The following is a 23,497-nucleotide window of genomic DNA, read 5'->3' on the forward strand; positions in this document are numbered from 1 at the left end:
TGAAATATTAAAAAGAAAAGTAGATTTATAGAATCAGTTGGGGCAAGGTATAAAGACCCTCAACTCAATTAATGTCAAGAAGAAATAAGGATAAATCCAAGGTTGTGCAAGCATAAACATTTTATTATCAAGCTTAACATGTGTTTAGTTTGAGTAAAAAGCTTTCCCTCAAGGAAATAGCTTTGTGATCAACATTTAGAAGGTCAGCTCTCCTTTTTTTATAATTGTCTTGATTAGCAGAATGATGGATGGAACCAATTAAACACAAAGTTAAAATACTGTCAACAGTAATGGCAACCATTAGAAAAATACTTACAGAATCGCGAGCCTTGACAAGAGCTCCACATGTTGCCAAGGATCTCTCCAGATTCAGCAGAAGATGCTGATTCCTGTGGGAAAGAAAAAGGCATTTTTACTGATTCTCAATGAACCTCCTTCTGTATGGGCCAATGAAATAAAACATAGTAGCCTTTCAAAATACTGAACAGGGCCCAAATGAATAAAAATAACTGAGGTATTCAGTTAAATCAGCGTTAAGTTCTTATGGTGGATTAGATGGTCTAATAACCAACCTAGCATTAAAATATATTTCTTGATAATAGTTTTTTCCTTGTATTCATCAGACCAATTTATGCACATTTACTTGGAAATAAGCCTCGGTCTTTTCAATGAGACTCATTCTCAGATAAGTGTGCATAGGATTACAGCCCTAATTCCTGAAGTGGGAAAGGGTTCATTTAGGAAAAAAATGATTTATGTTTTTGAAGTAAAACTGAGCACTTATACATTTTTTTATCTAAAGCCTCAAGCCATTAATCTTGTGCTTACGAAATCTCTCATGGTACACTAATCATAGTTTTGAAACCAAGATCAATAAGAATTTTAGTAGTAAATCTAATAATGTCTAAAAAGATCTTATTAAAGAATTTAGGCGATGTAACACTTTTACACTTCCCTAATGCATACTTGACTGCTTTTTCACAGGAATTGAAAGAAAAGATGGATGAGCTCCTGCCACTAATACCAGTTCTGGAACAGTACAAAACTGATGCCAAGTTAATCACCCAGTTCAAGGAGGAAATTAGAAATCTGTCTTCAGTCCTCACTGGGATCCAAGAGGAAATTGGTGCCTATGATTATGAGGAACTACATCAGCGAGTGCTCAATTTGGAAACCAGGCTTCGAGACTGCATGAAGAAACTTAGTAAGTTCATACAATTTCATGCCACATTTAGTTTAATGAATATGCATTTGACAGGGTTTCCAACTGTCTGGAATTCTTCCAGGAAGTCCAGATTTCCCAGCTGTGGTTGAGAACAAGAAGCAGTTCTACATACACATACCTTGTGATGCTTATTCTGATGCCCACAGGCAGTGCCCTGACCATAACAAGGATTACTGAAGTTATGTGCTTGACATACTCAAAACTCAAGTTCTGTGTTAACACAGTAGTATGGTAGTCACCCAAAACTGAACATTTCTCCTCCCTCCCCCCTCCCTCTTTCCAGTTTGTTAGACATGAAAAGTCAATTCATAGGGTTTCCTTTAATCACATTATTATTCTCATACTAGTTGTTTGTGTGAGGGACGACTCGAACATTAGAAATCAGTATGATTGAGGTTATTTCATGTGATCCCCAAGGCCAGTTGTGTGACCAAGGTGTCAAAGCAAATGCTTGAGGCAGCACAATGAGGAAGGTGTTCATCACCCCCAGACATCAGCAGGATGGCCTCACTTCATGTGCTTGCATCACTATCAACAGAATACAAATAACACCTTTATGGAATTGCCACAACAACTTAGTTTGGGCAGCCTGTGATAGCACAGACCCATGAGAATAGGTAAATCTTGTTTGGAGTGACAGAATACCTTGAAGCATTAGACCTTCCATATGTTAGTTGGGCAGTAGGAGCTTGGTTACAAGGAAATGGTCTTTTATCATGTTCTGCTTCATGATGCTTTAGTATAAACAACAATGCTACTTTATAGTGTGGAAAGGGCAATGAATTTACTGTTAAAACAATAAAAGAACAGATAGGAACAAGAAAAGTGTAAAAGCAAACAAACAGCTCTTATCTTGAATAAATTCTTCTACACAGTCAATAACTCTGTGAAGCTCTTGTATTTCTTTGGCAACCAATTGTGTCCTGAATAAGGGCTGCTGTGATTGGCTGCCTTCATGTGCTGCCTGTTTGTTGTTAGCAATTAGGATGTCTGACGTGGTACTCAAGTCAAGCTGCAAAAGTAAAACTAACACCTTCAAAGCTTGGTTCACAAATGATTGTGGTTGAGAAAAAAGTGTGTTCTCTACTGAACCTGTTCACTGCAAACTTCTCAGCATCCCTATACACAATCCCTTTCTTTTGGATAATGTTTCCTAGCTTGACTTGGATTTGTTTTATCCAGAGGTTTAGCAAGGGAAAATGGAGCCCAGGGAAAACCTGACACACACCCCCACGGGCGGCCGCCCTCCCACACCACAACCAAAGGCTGCCCTCCCTCACCATGACCAAAGAACTATTTTTTGCATCAGGTCATCTCAAAGTCACCATCACATTATCGAACATGCCCCAACTCACATATCTGAACACAGCAATGGTACGTGCCACACAGCAAAAATAAAAATTTTGACAACATTTTTAAAATGCTTTCAAACTGTTTAACAACTTGTTACCCAGCTTTCACAGGTTGTGAACTTATTTCTAAGGAATCTCCACCAGCTGCTAAGAGTGTAACAGCACACAACTATTTTAAGTAGCAATGAGGAAAATAACTCAGCTTGGCAATGCGAGAGGCAGGCTGGATAGGGATCTTTTAAGACTACCAGAAACGGCTTGAAACGTCTCTGCAGAGAATTCACAAAAGACCAAATTGTAGTTTAAATATGTTTTTATATAAATTTTGTTTGCACGCAATCATACAGCAAGAAGTCAAGGCACATACACACCGTTCCTAAGATATAACAGGGAGAAGATAGGTGGAATGATAGCCCAGGGAGTTGGGGAAGCGAGGACTATACGTTACCTAAATTCAGCTGAAGAAGATCTTGTAGAAGGCAAGGATTCAAATGACCAGCATCTGAATCCAGGCGAAGGACAATATCGTGTCTCAACCCAACTAGACCAAGAGAGGTACAGGCTAGTATTGAGCACTGGAGTTGGAGTGCACAGTACTTTTATACACTTCTGCGCAGGTAGGGACGGGAACAGGTAAGTTTAAGTTTCGTTTTCCTAAATTCTCTGGAACTTCCCATGCTGCTGGCTTGAGCTAATCAAAAAGTTCTATCTATTATTCTAAGTACCCGGGACAATGGAGTCAATTGCTTTTTACATTAAATCAGGAAGCACAGAATGGCTTTATGCAGAGTAACTCTTTGGAGCCTCCACTCAAGTTATTCAAATTTGGCTGAGGCTTGTGATTAGGAAGGGATTGATTGGTTTTAGGAAAAGTGTATCAATGGGTTGAGGGAATGCAAGGAAGCAACCATTTGTTGCAGAGCCATTTTCTGAAAAGGTGTAGCGAAATGTAGCATCAGATACCAAGGAGGTTTTCAGAGTCTATTGTGTCAAGGTAGTTCAGTGAGGTGTGGCAATCAAGAGATGTGCAGGTTCCTTTATGTCAATGGAGTATTCTGGTAGGGTGAGATAATCAAAACATGCATGTCCTTGTTATGAGACGTCCAGATAATTGCCTGGAGTAACTCATAGATTAAACAGGCTGTTTTGCCTTAGGCTTGCTCTTGGCTGGGACACTCCACCCATACAAACAAGGAAACTGGCATTTTGCAGCACACAATATGAAATCCAATTTTTCATAAGGCAGGGTATACAGGGCAGGGTTACAAACTGTTATAACATTTTAAAGTGTTTCAAGTGTCATATGACTTAAAATGCTTTCAAAATGTTTTATTACTGCTGTGAAAACGTTTCACGGTGTTATATCCAGCACTCCCAGCATTGGAAACACAGCACAGAGCCAGGAAGGAAAAGAGGGAGGGAAGGAAAGGAAAGGACAGGGATAAATTTCAAGTCACGTTTTTCACAGTGGTTGCACACATTGAATTTTAATACTGACAATATAAGGCACTTACTAACATGAACTCACATTCTTTACAGAATAACTTATATTGTAATACTCAGAATAAAATAAAAGATTTCTGCAACACCAACAGCACATCGTGCTGGACTTGGGGCCTGCAAACAGGGTGCCCAACAGCAGCAACCCCAGAAACCCATTCAAAGTAGAGGCAGGAAAAGTGACATTTCATGGCTCAGTTCTTAAATGCCCCATTACACGCACAGCCAGCTCTGGATCCAGCCAAGGATCTATGCAGTCCAGCACATGCATTCCTACAACTAGCAAGATGATTCTTCCCAAAAGCCAACTAGCAAGTGGCCAGGAGCTGTAGTGACTTTCCAGTCTGCCTTAGCACCCTCCATGGATCACAGAATCCTAGGCTGTTTGTGCACAGCTGAAAAACAGCACCCTAGGGATGGTAAAAACACCGTCCCTGGGATGCTGTTTACACAGCTGGCACTGCTACATCGCAGCAGTGCTGTGCTTGCCCCCCCCCAACCAGTGTGAAGATGCTGCTTTTGAACCTCACTCCCTGAGCGAGATTTTTCAAAAGCGGCGTCTTCCTGCTGGCGCGGTACAAAGCGCATCGATGTGAAGGCGCTGCTTTTGGCCTCTCCAGTTTCCTGTTTATTTACCTCTCCTCCCTTCACAGCTCTGGATGGCTGGCGGGACATGTCCACGCTGCCTTCCAACTCCTGGAGCGCAGGGAGGAGAGGTAAGTAAACAGAATGACCCACAGGCGCTTGCGGAGCCACTTCTGCGGGTCACAGCAGCTTCAGGGCTGCCCACGTGTTACCGTGTGAGCAGTCCCGAAGCTCCACTGGCATGAATTATGCTGGTGGAGAGCCGTTTCCTGCCGCTGTGCAGAAATGGCCATAGAGTTGGAAGAGACCACCAGGACCATCCAGTTCAATCCCTTGGGCTAGCCTGAGCCATCTAGGGTCTGGGCCAATGAGATTTCCTGCCAAGGATTGCACAGCAAATGTGTGCGAGCCCTTACCATTAAAAGGCTCATCCTTTTTTTTCTGCCCACCCCACTCAGCACTCACTAAGCCTGGTGGCCAGCAACGCCTACTCATTAGCCAGCCTGTGCAGCACCTCCAGACTCCAGGTACAGCCAGCCCACGCCACTTCCTTCCCGCTCGTGTTCGGCCTCTGCTCCAACACCTGCGCACACTGCACCCCCTCTGCCTCAGCCCTCAGGCAGTAGCACAGAGCACGCTCACCAGGCTGGCCAAGGCTCTCGCACAGCAGGAGCACATCATGCCAGGCCGAGGCTTGAAGTGTGGGAAGCAATTTTCCGCATTTGTCCCCAGATGTCCCCATGGAAGCTCCACCTCTGGTTTTATCTACATTCCCAGAGTAAATCAGATATTGAATTGGGGAGCTAAACCTCTGGCAAAAGTTTATGGTCCTAACTGTCTCCTCTTTCAGGCCAGTCCAAGGTAAATGATTATGTAAAATATATGGTGTGAGTTTTATACATTGTGACAGGTAGGATGCAGAATTTCAGGTAGACACTCTCCACGTATTATATTACTATACTATAATATGTCATACTTAAAAGCAAATAGGCGAGTGCCTTGAATTTTCACAAAATGTTGTCTCTGAATAAATGTGTGTGTGATCTGAAAAATAACTAAACATCACTGCTTCTACTGAAGCTCTGGCTCTTTTGCAGGATACGGTCAATAAAATAAATTATAGGTCAAAAAACAAGTGTTGTGGCACTTTAACTTCTACAGATTTAAATAGTTATTGCCAAAATGCAATTCAGCATATAAAAACTGTTTGAGAGGAGCTCGAGATAACATAAAATATTTCTGAATTAACTGATGTACAGCACGGACTGCCTGTGTATTTTCTTGAATGGGTGGCTTCAGTCCAGCGTTCATTACATTTCAGAATCCCTCTGTTAAAATCTACAGGCTTGCTTCTTATAAAGGAAACCTGCATGCGGGATATTCACCTGGTATAGTTCAGCTGGTATAGTCTGAGCTGCCTGTATGTTGAAGGCAAAAAACAATTTGGAAGAGTACTTGTCTCTTATGAAAGGAAATGCCATTTTATGAAGAGCAGTGGTTTGAAACTGCAAGTATTTACCGGTACTGTGAGAATGTTTTAAAATAAATATTTTTCTGTGAATTGGTACAGCTCCCTTATGTTTGTATTTTTAGGACTGCAGATTGAGCTCTCTCCAACTCCTTGGTCTTATATAGTTCCAAAACATCTCCATCACTCGCCAGCACTCCCATACCCAAACACATGGGACACTTTGTTGCTGCAACATATTTTTGAAACATATGCTGAATAACAGGCGGTGTAATTTTTAAGCATTCCTTCAGCTTCCTCCAACAAAAATCTGCACTAAATTTCAACAGGCAATTCCATTTCCAAAGGGGGAAAATAATTGCAAACCTTCACATCTTATTTCACTAGTTCAGTATCTTTAAAAGCATATTTATGATAAGCAAAACATTTAACGAAAATGGGAAATAGTATAATCCTCCAACTATATCATCATCTTGGCCAGCTTATACATCATTGTGAGCTTCCTCTCATCCCATGCTTTCTACCATCTACAATTCAGTCTGTCAGGACACCACCACCACCCCCCCAAAAAAAGCCTCAGAATGGGAAAGAGAAGGGATTATATCAACCAAGTTCTTTTCTTTCCCAAGACTAACTTCAATACATGTGCCCACACCTGCCTCCCCCTCTTTTTTGCAGTGCATTCCCTTTTATGGGATTCCCTGGCTGCACCCCCACCTGGCCTGTATCCAGTCCTCTTCCATTTATTCCACCTGGGAAGCTATAAAAGGAAAGGGAGGCCTTTCCTCTTTCTCCTGATGCCTGTCTCCTTCCCCTGTTCCTTCCCCTTGTTGCTCAGGGCTGCCTCTTAGCCTCTCCCATCCTGGCTCCCCCCAACTCTGGGCTCAGTCTTACCATCCAACCATGTCTTACTGTCCTCCCCACCATTCCCTTGTTCTTTGGTTGTACTAGAATGATCTGCCCAGGGTCCTACTATCTCCCTTTCTCTGCCTTCCTTGCTTGGGTGAGTCCAGCCCCAGCTATGCTTACCTCAGGCAGCCGAGGCTACATTGAGTCGGGGTCAGGCATCAGTTCCTAACTAATTATGCAAAACCATAAATTATTTGAACTGGAGGTACCTTGTGAAACCATAATTCAGCTTATGGATGATCATTTACATCCTGGTTTGCCTTGACAAAAGACTGGTTTCTCTTCCATGTAAGGGAAGGGAAGTGAGGAGGGAAAGAGAGGGAGTGAAGGGACATGGCCCACCCACCCACATGGCCCACTCACCCTAGCGGAGGGAGGGGAAGGGGAAGGAGAGGTGGCAAGGAGGGGAGGGAGGGGTGGCGTGCAAGGGAGAGTAGGGAAGGGGACCTAGCATCTGTACCTGGCCCACCCACCCTAGCAGAGGGAGGGGAGGGAAGGGGACCCGGTATCTGGACCTGGCCCACCCACCCTAGCGGAGGGAGGGGGAGGAGAGGAAGGGGAGGGAAGGGAAGGGAAGGGAAGCTCTGGCCAACTGGGTTGTGAACAAGGGTGGCACTGGGGAACAAGTAGAATTAAGCCAGAATGTTGGTGTCTGTACATCATACAAAATGATAGTCAAGGGCAACTGTGTTTTATAAACCATAGCTCAACATAATTAACCACCCCCATTCGTGGTATTACCTGCATTCAGATCATTATACTAATTAGTCAACTCAATTAAGCCATTGTTCTGTGTAGGGTCCGAACTGAACCATAGGCCAAACAGTATCTGGTTCTGAAAAGTAGAGGTAACACTGGTGCACAGTGTTCTGAAACACTTGATTTAGACAGAGTATTTCCTAATATCGTGCATGCTGATTTCCCTGGAGAAAGTCCACTAAGTCAGATGCAAACAATGATGTCTACATTCAGTTACCCTTTTAATAATTAATTTTTCAGCAGCTCTCATTTGTACTAGCGATAGTATAAAAATGTCAGGCAAAAAATACATGAAAGGAACTGTCTAATCCTGAAATCTCTTCTGTTCTCTTTCTCCTGTCACTACCAATGTGTAATTTCATGCTATTTCACTCTACATGGATAGGAACAAAACAAAAACAAAAAAAATCACCTGTTTATAAATAGCAACTTTTAAATACAGAATAAATCTTGTGTTTGTCAGTTATATATTATCAAGGGTTGACAGTAGGAAATGTATGAGGGCCGATGTATGTTCTCACAAGAGATATTGCTGAAGTTTATAATTCCTGAGCTCAAAATAGGAGCTTTGGTGACTCATACTGCACACTTTTAATATGAAGGAAGTAATACAGTCCCTCTTTGGCTTGGATTTTAATAAAAGTAATAGTGACAATGATGTTTGTGGTGAGAATATGGCTGTAAGATTTTATTAAAAAACACACAATCGCTGAACTCAGTAAGAGACTGATGGTGTAAACCTCAACAGAGTTATACCCTTCTACATTCATTGACTTCAGTGTTCTTAGGATGGAACTGCACATCATAAGGCCCCTTCAGACAATTTTTTTTTCAGATTCTGGCTTCTGAAATATGTAGGCAGCCTTTGAATTGTGATGTCATGGGCTAAAGCAAACACAGGTTCACTGGCATAATGCAGCAAAGTAAGCATCAGTGGCCTTCCCACTGTCTGTTCTCGTTCCCTCTTGTTCTCGCATAAATCCTGCCATAAGTCAATTCCAGCCAAATAAAAACAGCTAGGGATCGGTGGCTTTACCGTGCTAGAAAAGCCTTGAGTCTTTAATGTGCATGATCCTATTACACATCCATTGTGTGTAAAGGTTTCATAACCCTTCATAACTCCATCAAGCTTTGAGGAAAAAGGAGATACCCTAAACAGGTCTGGCATTGCTGCTTAAGCCTTAAATACAATGAAGCGCTGAAACTTGTTCTTCTGTTGCTGCAGATCAGCAAATTACATAGCAACATACATTTAGATGAAGAATGTATTCGGTTTCCCTGAGGTATATACATACTGTAGGCCAGGGTCATTTACTGTTTATAGAGCTTGTAGTTACAGGGGATCTAGCCCAGGTCTATTTATGACATTTCAGAAGGTGTTTTTTTCTTGTACAATGTATGAAAACATTTCTTGTACAATGTATGAAAATGTGACAGAATTGGGCAAGAATGCATTAATACAAATTTTACCAGGCAAAAATAAATGATATTTAGGCCCTATGTGTGAGATAGGAAAGTTCTATAACCTAACAATGCCAGGGGCAAATGCCAAAAGGGACTAAGATGGTCCTTCTTCAACCAGAGAATAAAATGCATTCATATCCTCCTTGGCATGCTCTGAGGCTGAGCTGGCATTTTACCTGGTTCTGCTCCAGCTCCAATTAATTCCTGGCCATCACCATTGTGGTAGAAAATGTATTAATTTGGCAGATGGTGTTTATGGCTCAGTGATCTTCCTCAAACTATAGCTGAACATCCAGAATTACGTTCCTAATAGATACAGGTAGCGGGGACATTTTTCTTGCCGACAGTCCTCTGCTATCAAAACACCAATAAGTGTTATTAGCACAGAGGCATTTTCAGCTAGCTCCACTATAAGAGGAAAATCCATAGATGCATAATGCTCTCAGGGTGGTTAATGTTTGCAGTTCATTTCCACATTGACAGAAGGGCATGGCAGGGGATCATTCCTTCATCTCCTCTATTGCCTTCATCCCTGCCAAAATGGCAACCTTCGACTGCCTCATGTGTTCATAGGCAGAGTCTTCCCAAATCTTGGCTCACACTTGCCCACAGTCTTTCAGAAATATTTCATACAGAATATATCATATAAGTTTCAGTGTTAAGGAGAGAAAGCAGCATGGTATACCCTGATCTTGTCAGATCTCAGAAGCCAAGCATAAGCAGGGTCAGTACTTGGATGGGAAACCACCAAGGCAGGTTCTTCAGAGGAAGGCAATAACAAACCCATCTCTGCTTCTCACTTGCCTTTAAAGCCCCTTGCTGGGGTCACTGTAGGTCAGTTGTGACTTGATAGTATTTATGTACATCTTAAGTGGAGACTTGTAAGCATTTTATTGGAAAAATCAACTAAATATAAACAAAACATCAACTGAAGATTGGAAATCCTTACCCTAGTCAAGCTAAAGCTAGTCATGAGTGAGTTTCAATCATGGGCATCAGTTGCTTAAGTTGGTAGTGCACAAAGCTCTCCACAGCAATGTCTCTCAAAAACAAAAGCAAGGAATGTGTAGTTTATTTGGAGGAGGTCAGTGTCCATTCCTACTGACCTAGTTACAACCAATCTCTGCCTGCTCTGCCTGCTGGACAACTCTTCTTCTATGGCCATTTCCGCATGGGCGGATAACAGCGCCCCAGAGACGGTAAAAACACTGTCTCTGGGGAGGTGTTTGCACAGCTGGTGCTGCTGCATTGCTAAGCAAGGTTTTTAGAAAGCAGCATCTTCCATCCGATGCCATGTGGAAGCCGACATTTACCCCAAATGGTAACTTACCTTCTCCTGTCTTCTGGCACTCTGTGGAGGCAAGGGGACCGCCTCCTGGACTCCGTCGCTGTAGCCATCACTCTGGCCATGGGGGCGTGTCCCCTGGGGAGACCCTTGGGAAAGCAACTGTAAGTGTTGCTACAAGCATGCACAAAAGGACTATAGGTGTATACCTATACCTATACCTATAACAGGCTGGTAGGTGTATACCAGCCTGTTATAGGTATTCTCAGTGGTTCCCCCATAGTTATGCAAGTTTCTCTCTGGGCTGTCAAAAGGCAGAGGGACTGGAGGGAAAATTTTGAGAATCTGGTTACCGTGGAGGCTCCTATGTATGTGTTCATGTCTTGTTTAGATTGGGTGTAGGTGTGAGGAGGGAACCAAAGGGAATCTTTATCTGGGATTCCACAATGCCTGTCTGCAGCTCTAGGTTCTCAAGTCCTGATGGAGAGAGGACGTTGAAATCTGGATGTTATTGGAAGTACCGGTAGGTTGGGCTTCTATTGTGATGGTCATCTGAATATAATTTTAGTTAATTGTTTATTATTTCTTTACCCTTGCATGTTTCACTGTTCTGTCTTCAGCCCTCCTGGAAGGAAGACACCATCTTATTCCATTCCTCAAACAACATTGTACATGCAGTGCAGGGAAAGTAAAAAGTAGAAACTGTAAAACATGTCCTCCTGTACTGCCCACTCTATAACGACCTTCAATCCCAGTATACAGCTCCCATCCTGCCAGCCTTACCTGGAAGATCCAGAGAATCTTATGTTTCTTTTCTGCTTGTATCCCAGGAGATAACAACCCAAGTTGCCAAATTCCGCCTTCGGGCAAGTGAGTCGCATAAGTGGCTGCCTGAGACTAACAGTTCTACTGTATTGCCAACATTATTCTGTTATGCTAAAATTCACTCTGAATTAATTTTACTATCTTACCATTATTATTTCTTTTATTATATTAGGGCTTCAGTATTCTCAATGCTTCCCCAATAGTTATTATTTTCACTGATAATCATATTTTATTTTTACTGTTTTCTTATTTTTGGAGCTGCTTTTGTAGCGAAATAAATACTGACTGACTATTATTTTTGATGGAGGGGGAGGAGATAGAATCAGTCTAAATACCATGGAATGAATCTGTTCCATTGTTGCTTGGAAGAGCACTTTTGCTGGACTGGGTTCTATAGGAACAGAAGGAGGGAGGGGGAAGTAGCCAATGTTTCACTGCAAAAAGTGACTCAATATTGCTTTAATTCACTCTTTAAGTCTCATGGATTGACTTTTCAATGAATGCAATAATGGGCAAAGAAGGCAATTGACATGGATCACGAGTTGGATAAGCTCTGAGAAAGGAGTCAATCATTAGGGAGGATTTCTGCCAAAAGCAGGTATATTTCCTCCATTACTTCCCTGCCTTAATCTTACAGTTTCTGCCCAGTCCATCCATCAGTCCCGAGTCTCACTATGTTCCCAAGGTCAGATCACTTAGCAGGGCAGCTAATGGGTGTTGTACTTAGAGTAATTTTCTCTTGCAACCGTTTCCAGTAGGGGCCTTAAGTGGCTCTCAGTAGTACATCCTGATCCATCATTCTCACTGCTCCCACTGAGATCTGCTTCAGGGCCTATCTTGTCATTCAGAGAAGTTTCCAGCACGCAAATGCAGGAACGCAGCTGGGACTGCCATGAAGGCTCATTAATCAAGTTCATTTTCTTCTCTGGTTTCCCTACCTTGATATCAGATAAATCAGTAAAAATCAGCATCCCTCCCTCCGTTCCAATGTGAGGAGAATTTTCTTACCCTTTTTTCCCCTCAAAAAGGCATGTTCAGATACATTTGGTGGGCAACTTTTCACTCTCTTCAACAGCATCCACATGGCAACAATTCTCCATTGCATACTCCTTGCTTCTGTGAATGCAATGGAGTATCCACATGATGGTATTCTCCATGCACCATGCATCCTTACATTTCTGCCATTCCCCCTTCTCAAGACATCATAGGGCTTACTGGCAGCTTTTTCAAAAATCCATAGTAACTACGTTTTTGTAGTGTTATGAAATTGTAAGACATAACAATTGCTGATATTTTTAAAGGACTGCTGGTAGTGTGGGGGTAGAGGTAATGCCAGGTGCAAGGGGATTCCAAGGATTGTGGGCAGGAGACCGAAAAACCTGCCCACCCAAACAGAGGGCAAACACATTCTGAATGTGATCTTTACAGAAAAGTTGTAACAAAGCAAAACTGGGAAAGATCACAGTGAAGGAGGGGGAAGCACCGAACATAGATAGTTGAAACTTCAGAAAGGTAATATGGGGAAACTCAGTAGATGCTTCAAGAATGCTTCAGTTTTCAAGGCAAGTCAGAGCAAAACACTTGTGTGGAAACATGTTCATGTGCTAAATTGGAAATTAAGTTAGCAGACTGGACAGCTATAATATCTATAAGGTATAATTATTTTGTGAATCATTATTACAGTGGTCCCTGGAAGACCGACATTCCTCCTCCAGAAAGATCACCTTGGCCTCTCGCTTTTGGCCTTTGGTGGTTATGGGAGTGCTGCTAGGCAGATCTACTCAGAAATGTCCCTGAACTATATAGAACAATTAGTAAAAGTGAAAATCTATATAAATAATTATTTATTAATGGTAGGAATAATAGAAGATAAAAGGGTAAATAGAACTCTGGGACCAATGTCCAAAATTATGATTAGAGCTGCACATGCAGTGATAGCATTGGGCTGGAAAGATAATAAGAAATGGACAATCTCAAAATGGTTGGGATATGTATGGGAACAAATACAGTTAGAAATTTTTGAGATGATGGCAAAAAATATGCCATGGCAAGGGAAATTAAGAGATATTACGAAGATATGAACAATGTTTGTGACCTGGATGAGAGAAGCCGGATCTAACAAAGAATTTTGGAAGAAGAGAATACAAAGAATGGATCTTCTGCTGCTTGCTTGAACAACAGAGAAAAAGAAGAGGGGGAGGGAGGGAAAAAAGGGGGAAAAATATAGTTAGAAAAATGTATGGTATGTAACGGTGATATAAACATTCTATACAATAAAAACATTTTAAAAAGAAAGAAATGTCCCTGAACTTACACCTGGGATGTTTAGGCTTTGAGGTTTTGTCTCTTACCCAGCTTTAGTTTTAATCTGTTCTAGGATCTTAGTTAATGCTGTGAATGTTGATTTAATGTTTCTACTGAACGCTTTTTAATTATTGATTTTTATACTGGCTGCCTTTATATACATTTTATATGACTTTTCCAATGTCATTATTGAGTTTTTTAATGAATGGGTTTTTTAAATTAATTTTCATTGTTATCACTGTTATCTGTTTTTGTTTGTTAGTTGCAAGGCACTGTAGAGGTTACCATAATAACAGCAAGGTGGAAGATAAATTACCTAAAACAAAAATAAAGTATGTGTTACATATGGGTTATTTATCAATAAAAAATAATGTATATGTTATATATGGAACCAGAAAGATCAGCATGATTTTGCATCACTTGTCCAAGGCATTGTAATTGTTTCAAATAACTGATTTGTTCCTGCTGTTTTTAAATTAGCTATTTTGCTTCTGGATGGAATTAAAAGCAAATCATCAATGTCAGTACTTTCTCAGGCCCCTTTTCATACCCCAGTCATCAGTCATCTTGAAGTGACAAGCAGTCAGCACAAGGGTCAGTCTGCCTGAGATCTTCTGAGATGCCCTTTGTTTTTCTTATTTCAGCATGTGGCAAATTAATGAAAATCACTGGCCCTATTACAGTCAAGACATCTGGAACCCGTTTTGGAGCCTGGATGACAGATCCATTAGCATCAGAGAAGAACAATCGAGTACGTGTGTGTTTTTATTGCTTCCTGTTGTAGTCCAAACCAGAATTTCCCAGTCAGATTGTTTTAGGATTTTTAACTAATATATCATGTCATATTTTTTCAGCAAGCTTTCAGCTATTCAGAGATTTTTACCTTGTCTGTATGTAGCCTAGTATTGCCATTTTTATTAATGACGTAGGAGCCAACCAGTTAGCTTTTAGTTCATATAACAAGCTGGGGGTGCAAAGAACCATAAAGAAAATATATACAAATAAAATATGGTTGAGGTCCTTTTTATGTTGGAGAATTTGCAGTCATATTTTTATTACCAATTTGGGAATCTCCCTAAAAATTCCTATTTTTCTGTGGGTAGCCTGGTTGGCTGAATTCATTTTCTGTTAGATATATTGATGCCTCTTAACCAATCAGAACACAGTTCAAACACTGTGTATGTCAAGAAGTTATGAGGAGAGGCTGCAGTGTTTGGGACTCTAGTTTGGAGAGGAGACGTCTGAGGGGGGATATGATTGAAGTCTATAAAATTATGCATGGGGTAGAAAATGTGGACAGAGAGAATTTTTTCTTTCTTTCTCACAATACTAGAACCAGGGGGCATACATTGAAAATGCTGGGGTGGTGGGGGGGGAGAATTAGGACTAATAAAAGGAAACATTTTTTCACGCAATGTGTGATTGATGTTTGGAATATGCTGCCACAGGAGGTGGTGATGGCTACTAACCTGGATAGTTTTAAAAAGGGCTTGAACAGATTTATGGAGGAGAAGTTGATCTATGGCTACCAATCTTGATCCTCCTTGATCTGAAATTGCAAATGCCTTAGCAGACCAGGTGCTTAGGAGCAACAGCAGCAGAAGGCCATTGCTTTCACATCCTGCATGTGAGCTCCCAAAGACACCTGGTGAGCCACTGCGAGTAGCAGAGAGCTGGACTAGATGGACTCTGGTCTGATCCAGCTGGCTTGTTCTTATGCTCTTATGTTCTTAAGTACAAGAATAACAGTGCAGTCCTGAGCTGAACCCTTCTAGGGCCACCAGTGTAACTCTGCTTGGGACTCTCCACAACTGGTATGACCACCACTTCCGTTCTACATTTTCTGCCATATTCACAAATGCTTCTGCTTGTGTGGTTTCTTTTCCTTATCTGCTGACAACATGTGATTTTTCTTGCCTGGATTACTTCCCACTGGGGAAAAAATCAAATATATTTGAAATGTGATTTGGTTACCAAATGATTTTTATCCCCAAATGTTCAGTCTATTCTTTCCTTTTGCTTTTAGGTCTGGTACATGGACAGTTACACCAACAACAAAATAGTCCGCGAGTACAAATCAATAGCAGACTTTGTCAGTGGAGCTGAATCAAGGACATACAATCTCCCTTTCAAATGGGCAGGAACTAACCACGTGGTCTACAACGGCTCACTCTACTTTAATAAATATCAGAGCAACATTATCATCAAGTACAGCTTTGATACCGGACGGGTCCTTGCTCAGCGTACTCTGGAGTATGCAGGCTTTCATAATGTGTACCCATATACCTGGGGAGGTTTTTCAGATATTGACCTAATGGCAGATGAAATTGGCCTGTGGGCTGTTTATGCAACCAACCAGAATGCCGGCAACATTGTTATCAGTCAGCTGAACCCGGATACCTTGGAAGCAACAAAAAGCTGGAGCACAGGCTACCCAAAGAGAAGTGCTGGGGAATCCTTCATGATATGCGGTACCTTGTACGTCACCAACTCTCACTTAACTGGAGCCAAGGTTTACTACTCATATTCTACTAAAACCTCCACCTATGAATACACAGACATACCTTTCCATAATCAGTACTTTCATATATCCATGCTTGACTACAATGCCAGAGATCGGGCTCTCTATGCCTGGAATAATGGACACCAGGTTCTGTTTAATGTCACACTTTTCCACATAATTAAGACAGAAGATGACACATAAGCTCAATGTTGGTTTGGCCACTGCCAAAGCAGTGTCATTTGTGCTGAACTTGAAGGCATTCTACTGGGTTTCTTTTCAAATTTTTTTTTTCAGTAAGGGTTTAAGAAAAAGCTTTTTCTACAGTATAATGTATTCTAAAGACGGCAGAGCATTTCTGTAAAAATGACCTGTTGGAATTACAGGTGTCTTTCTTAACTCAACACAAAGCCTGCCATGACTTTATCACGGAAAGCACTAAAAATGATTTCAGTGGCTAAAGACATTACCTTTAAAAAAAGATTAATGATCTGCCTTATATTAGAGTCAGAGACTAATGGTGGCTTAACTGCATGAATGTCTTTTTCTACCATACATCATTTTTTTAAAAACAAAACAAATCTGCTGAACTGCTCAACATCAAAACATATTTGGACAGTAATTGGAACAGAATGCATATCAATATTATTTGCTTTTTAAAAAACGTATATCATCCAAAGTAAAATATTAGATTTCTTTAAGGGTGAAAAAGTAAATTCCTCTTGACTACTACACAGTTTCAGATGCGGTGCTGTACAGTCTGTTTTTAAACCTCTTGCAAGCAATTTCTCAACAATATGTATTTATACCATTGTGTCCACCATTGTGCAATTGTATCTCTTCACTTCTGTGAAAGTCAACTATTTTTTATAAAATATATTGAAATTTAATCACAGGTCTGATTATGGATCCCTTTTGGAATGAAATCGCATGGAAATTCTACAGTCCTCTATGTTCTTCTTTACTCAGTGAGTAATTAAATTGTGGGATCTACTGCCAATGAACAAAGAGATGGCCATCAGCAAAGCACAGATGGCTGTAACAAGTGATTAGATAGATTCATGAAAGATAAGACCATCAGTAGCTATCAGCCATGGTGACCAAAGAGAACATCCATATTCAGAGGCAATAACCCACTCAGTATCTGTTGCTAGGTAGCAATAACAAAGGCACTCTATGCCCCATTTGTTGGTCCTCCAAGGCATCCAATTTGCAACTGTGCGAACTGGGATACTGTACTAGATAGACCACTTATCTGATGACACAGACCTCTTCCTGTGTTCTTATGTAATATTGTCCTACCTACTAGTATACAGCTTTGCTGACCAGACTTTCACTTCATGATAGGGCTGTCTTTAGAATGGATCACTAGGAGGGTTGTTTATCAATGTAAATAATACTGAGTTCCAGAATTAAACACCTGCCATTGAATGCCATACAAACCAAACTGAGTAACCTCTAAATCAGTGGTTCTCAAACTTTTTTGGGCTACCGCCCCTTGACTCCAAGGTAACGTCCCTAGTGCCTTCCATGAACACACACCTCTTTCTTGAAATTAGGTCTATTCCAAATTCAAAACAACAATGAGGAAAATGCTGCTGCTTTTCTTTTTAAAAAAATCTTGACTTGCAAAGCAATGATGTTTCCACTGCCCTCTTGATGTTTCCCCACAGTGGTTGATTGTTAGCATTCAAGATAACATGAAGAGGTCCAATTCTGAATTTCCTACACTACACGTAGTTTGGTCCTTAAAACTTTTGGTTTGCTGCTAGCTATTTCCAGCGTCTTTTAACTGTAGAGGTGGAACTCCATATGGTCAGAGAGGGCAGATGGACTTTTCAGCAGCCAGCCATATATCTAAACTGGTCTTTTGATTTGTGCAGTAGGCCAAATTCCCACTGAAAATTTAATCTAGTAGTCAGCACCTTTTCATCCAGGTTCCAACATCCTCATTGCACCATATTTCTAGTGAAGACGTCTAGGCCTGCCTTTTGAGGGGGTGTCTGCTGTCAGGGGTGCAATTGTTAAGCTAGCAGTACCAAAATTTCAGAGTATCTTTAGGAGACCCTCCTGATGATGCCACCCAGGTTTGGTGAAGTTTGGTTCAGGAGGGCCAAAGTTATGGACCCTCAAATGTGTAGCCTCCATCTCCTATTAGCTCCCATTGGAGTGTTTTTTTTTTCAAAAAGGTGCATTATCAAGCAGGTCCAGGAAAATCCTGTGAGAAGGGGGGAGCGCCAGAAATGGGACTGATCTGTGTTCTGCGGTTCAACAGTGGGGAGATCACAAGGAAGCCTGGATATTTTGGGTGACTATCCCAGGATTACTCGCCAGTGGGAAATTGCCCGTAGATTCTGATTTTTCTAGGCTAACCTGAAAAGGTATATAGGTTCTCGGTGAGTTCTGTAATAGCAGTCTTTGCTGCCATTATAATCCTGTATTCTCCCCCTATCTTTTCATTTTTGTTTCTGCTCAGATTTTTGTTTTCTGTACCACTGTCATCTTTGCAGGTCATCATTGCCTCATCTCTGATCTTACTGGCCTCTTCCACTTTTCTAGCCTAATGGGTAGTTTCCCTTTATCTGAACCCTTAAAAAATTATTTATGCTCACTTTTCATATTTGTCAATTCAAGATGTTATCAGACAGGAGATTAAGATATTTATTACTGTACTGAAAAGTTAAAGCAAAGTATGACATATCAAAAAAACTGTGACAAATGGCAAGTTCTATAGGGAGAGGTTTCAGTCTAAGGCTCATTCCGCACATGCAGAATAATGCACTTTCAAACTGCTTTCAGTGCTCTTTGAAGCTGTGCGGAATAGCAAAATCCACTTGCAAACAGTTGTGAAAGTGGTTTGAAAACGCATTATTTTGCGTGTGTGGAAGGGGCCTAAGCAAGAATAAAGCCATGCCCACAGCCTTGAGATCTCCTTTATGTGGACTAGCTGGGCTAGTTCAGCACTATAGCACTATCACTGGAGTTTTACTTGTGATGCACGATGGAGGGGAAGCTGCAGCTGATGCAGCTAGGCACAGCTACTGCCCACCAATGCATTTGCTCAGCATCATTTTGCATCCTTCCTTGGATGACAGCCCATATCTATAATAGCATAAAGGCACTTGTCGAGAGTACACACTGGATATATCAGAGTTGCATTGCTGTCTGGGTCTAAACCTCATACATTTGAACTAGAAATGCCCATGCTAATCAAAAAGGCAAGTATGGAGCCGCGTTCCATAAATAATGTGAGAATAATTTCATTTTTTGATGCAGGGGTGAATCTTTTCTAAAAGTTCTAACACTATTTTTCATTATGTGAAGACATCTTCAGCTTCCTCTCTTTCATACATGTCACCAAGTGAATGTAACTTCCTGCACACCTTTCATCATAGAAAACTTCATAGGTTTCCTACTCACCTTCCCAGATTGGAGAATTACCAGCCCCAAGCAATTATTTCCTGCTCCCCAAGAATTGAAAATCAGGAAGAAAAAAGACCACCACATATTGATGCTTTAGAAATGTCTTTAGTCTCTGTGGTAAAGACCTTAGTGCATCACCTGGAAGTGCAGTCACATCATCCCTAAACTCAGCCCTCCCCAGGCACCACTCCAAACTCTCCCAACGTTTGCTCTCTCGGACATGTGTGACAAATGGCAATTTGTCTTCTATACCACTGTCATCTTTGCAGGTCATCTTTGCCGCATCTCTGATCTTACTGACCTTTTCCCCTTTCCTAGCCTGATGGGGACCCCCCGGGGATCGGGCGGTATATAAATTGAAAAAATAAAATAAATAAATATGGGTAGTTTCTCTTTATCTGCACCCTTAAAAAAACAATAACTTCTATATTGTCTGATGCTTTAAACTCAAGGCTAAATTTGGTGAAACCACTACAATGTGTCAGAGTGAGGGGAACAGCTGACTGTTGCATATTATAACCAAGGAGGTGCAAAAATAATGTTCTTGATATTGGGAAGCATGTGAGTGAGAAATCAAGCCTTTATGAAGCGCTCCTCCTTCACGGGCAAGAGAGAGAACATCAGAAAACCAGCTGGGGGCAAAGGTAATAAACCAGTTTGGAGAAAACTGTTACACTGAGCATGTGAGGGAATGTCCCCAGTGGCCTGTTGGTCAAGGTATAGCTGTAAGGAAAAGGTTCTCTGAGTTCAACCAAAGTCCATTGTAACAGCAGCCTGCCAACCTATTCTTTGCCCTAAGTGCATGATTAGAAATTTTCAAGCTTGAAATGGTGAACTGTTTTGAAAGAACTCTGTCATTTGGTGACCAATTAACTAGTGGAATAATAATTCACTTCCTCCTTTTTGTTTTAGATATTTATTTCAGATGTTCACAGAGCAATTGATTCCGTGTAGGATTAGGGGAGAAGCTGTATTTGACAATTGACTCCAGCATAGAATTGCAAAAATATTCAGTGTTTCTCATATTTTGTTTCCCCTGAAGTCAAGGAATCTACTTAGATTCAAACAATGTTTTCCTTTCCCCTCGTTCTGCCTCATCATATCTTTTCATTGGAGCATGTGGAAACAGGGCAACTGTGGTGGTGGGAAAAACTATAACTTCTATGTTGCCTGATGCCTTAAACTCAAGGTTAAATGTGGTGACCCCACTGAAATCTTTCAAAATTTTCAAATTTGCTCTTTAATCTTTCTGTATTTCTGTTTCAACAAGAACATCATCATGCAATATGTAAATAGTATATTTATATTATTTATGTTATTTCTATTCGACTTTCTGCCTGGGACTCAAGGCCGATTATATGGAGAGAGTCAATACAATCAAGGATGGGATATTCAATAAACCATGAACTAGAATTTGGGTTGTACAGCCAATCAGAAGTCTAAGAAACAGAACTGAAGCAAAACACAAGTGGTAACACAGCACATTAAATGATGCAAGATTACATAATTTAATCCAATTAGGAACTATACACAATAATATGGACTGTAGTTCCTAATTATTTGTCCAAATAACTTTATGAATCATTTTATACAATTCTGCTTTATTGTCTGTGTAGAAAAGTCATCTTGAATTATTCAGTGTTGCACAGTTTGTGGAAAACAGGAGAGTGGGAACCTTTCTGTCCTCCTCAGACAGCTCATTCCCCAAGATGGGGATCACACGTACAGGCAGTTGGTACTGCAGAAGGCCCTGCTCAGAAAAACAAAGCTGTCCTGGCAACACAGAGGGAGAGATTGTCTCACAAATATGAAGGTTGAAGGCCATAAAAGGTGTTGTATGGGACAGCCAATACTTTAAATTGAGCCCAGTAACTGGTGAACAGCCAGTGGAATGGCTACAGAATGGAAGTAATATGCATGGTCCATCTAGCTCCATATAATAGCCAAGCTGTAGCATTTTAACCAGCTGGAGTTTCTGAATTAATTTTTGGGAGAGTAATTATAGTAATCTGAACTTGATACCATCGTGACATGGAACCAGGTGGTCAGACCAGCTGTATCAAGGTAAGGGACCATTTTTGAGCTACCGTGAGTTGGAAGAAAGCCTTTTTTGTAACCACATCAACTTGCTTCTCAAACAAAATTGTTGAATCCAGTATAACCTCCAAGCTCTTAACTGAGCTGGCAAGGGTCAGATGAACCCCATCAGAAGTTGAGACCACAATATTTTTGAAGATCTCTCTATTTCCAATCAGCATTACTTCTGCCTTCACAGGATTTAGTTTCAATTTTTTTTCACTCTTAGCCATTTGACCAGAATAGTTAGGCAGCAATTTAAGAGCCCTACTGCATCACTAGGAGATTTTGAATAAGGATACATATAGCTATATATCATCTGAAAATTGGTGACAGTCAGCCCCAAAACTATTAATGATTTAGCCCAGGGGTAGGGAACCTGCGGCTCTCCAGATGTTCAGGAACTACAATTCCCAATTGGCCATGCTGAAAGGGGCTGATGGGAATTGTAGTTCCTGAACATCTGGAGAGCCGCAGGTTCCCTACCCCTGATTTAGCCTAATGACTTCATATAAACATTGAAGAACTTGAGTGATAGGGTTGCACCCTGTGGAACTCCACAGCATAGGTCCTATGCCAGGCCCATAGCTAGAAAATGTCTATGAGGGGGAGGACAAACTACATGACTAAACTGAGGCTACTGTACTTTGGTCACATTATGAGAAGACAAGAGTAAGTGGAAAAGATAATAGTGCTAGGAAAAATTGACAGCATCTGGAAAAGGGAAAGACCCACCATGACATGGATTGACTCAATCAAGGAAGCCACGGCCCTCAGTTTGCAGGACCTGAGCAAGGTTGTTAATAATAGGATGTTTTAAAGGTCATTAATTCATAAGGTCACCATGAGTCAGAAGAGATTTGAGAGCAGTTGTTTTATTTGTTTGTTTGTTTGTTTGTTCCATTTATACCCCACCCTACACTGAAGTCCCAGAGCGGCTTACATAATGGGGTTAAAAGCCCCATTAAAACATAAAACATTAAAAACCACCAGAGAAACATCCTTTAAAACAGTCAGTAAAAACATTCATTAAAAATTCCCCATCCCACCTCACCCCTCACCCCCCCTCTCGCTCTCACCCTTCTGCTGGCATTGATATGGGGGACCCTGGGAGTCACACATGGAAGGCCTGGGTAAAGAGGAAGGTTTTATCCAAGTGCCAAAATCCATAAGGTGTCAGTGCCTGACGAATTTATGCAGGGAGGCTGTTCCACAGCCTAGGGCTTGCCACAGAAAAAGCCCTCCCATGTGCTCCCTCCCATGTGCCCCCTCGTGCCACATCTTGGCAGCAGAAGGTATCACCAGGATGGCATCCCTACTGGACGGTTATTGCCCAGAACTCTAGGATTCAGGGAGTGCCTCTTCAGAAGGGGGTGAACCGCTGCCTCTTTAAGAGCCAGTGGTACCATCCCCTCCCTCAATGAGGCATTGACAACACCCTGGATTCACTAAGCCAGTCCCCATTGGCTTGATCTAATCAGCCAAGATGGGCACAGATCCAGGAGTAGGTGGGCCGCATCCCTGCAAGCAGACAGTCCACATCCTCAGACCACAACAACTGAAACTGATCCATCACAATGTGACCAGACAGCCCTTTGGACACCCCCACTGAAAACTGCTCAACAGTTCCTATTAGCTGGAGAAAATGAGTAACTCTGGTATAGTTGGTTGTTATTTATTTTTTCTAGGCTAACAATATAATCCTATAAGTCCATTGACATCAAGGGTGTAACTCTGCTTAGGGCAGCCCTGCTGAGTAGACTTGAGTAGGATTCTGAGTAGACCTGGGGTGATTCTGCACAGGCCATATGTAACAGGTTCA

At 41.4% G+C, this 23,497-nt stretch overlaps 1 protein-coding gene across 2 annotated transcripts in view; it reads left to right on the plus strand.

Annotated features, from left to right (window-relative positions):
- Nucleotides 1-17,066, plus strand: part of OLFM3 (olfactomedin 3) — a 199,406-nt gene extending 182,340 nt beyond the window's left edge. For both annotated transcript variants that reach the window (XM_048497146.1, XM_048497145.1), the window contains exons 4-6: nucleotides 985-1,204; nucleotides 14,321-14,427; nucleotides 15,703-17,066. In XM_048497146.1, coding sequence (XP_048353103.1) covers nucleotides 985-1,204; nucleotides 14,321-14,427; nucleotides 15,703-16,380 — 1,005 coding nt within the window. In that variant the 3' untranslated portion in view covers nucleotides 16,381-17,066. The remainder of the gene's footprint in view (nucleotides 1-984; nucleotides 1,205-14,320; nucleotides 14,428-15,702) is intronic.
- Nucleotides 17,067-23,497: the final 6,431 nt, after the last annotated feature.

This window comes from Sphaerodactylus townsendi, linkage group LG05 (genome assembly GCF_021028975.2).
Source record: "Sphaerodactylus townsendi isolate TG3544 linkage group LG05, MPM_Stown_v2.3, whole genome shotgun sequence".
NCBI lineage: Eukaryota > Metazoa > Chordata > Lepidosauria > Squamata > Sphaerodactylidae > Sphaerodactylus > Sphaerodactylus townsendi.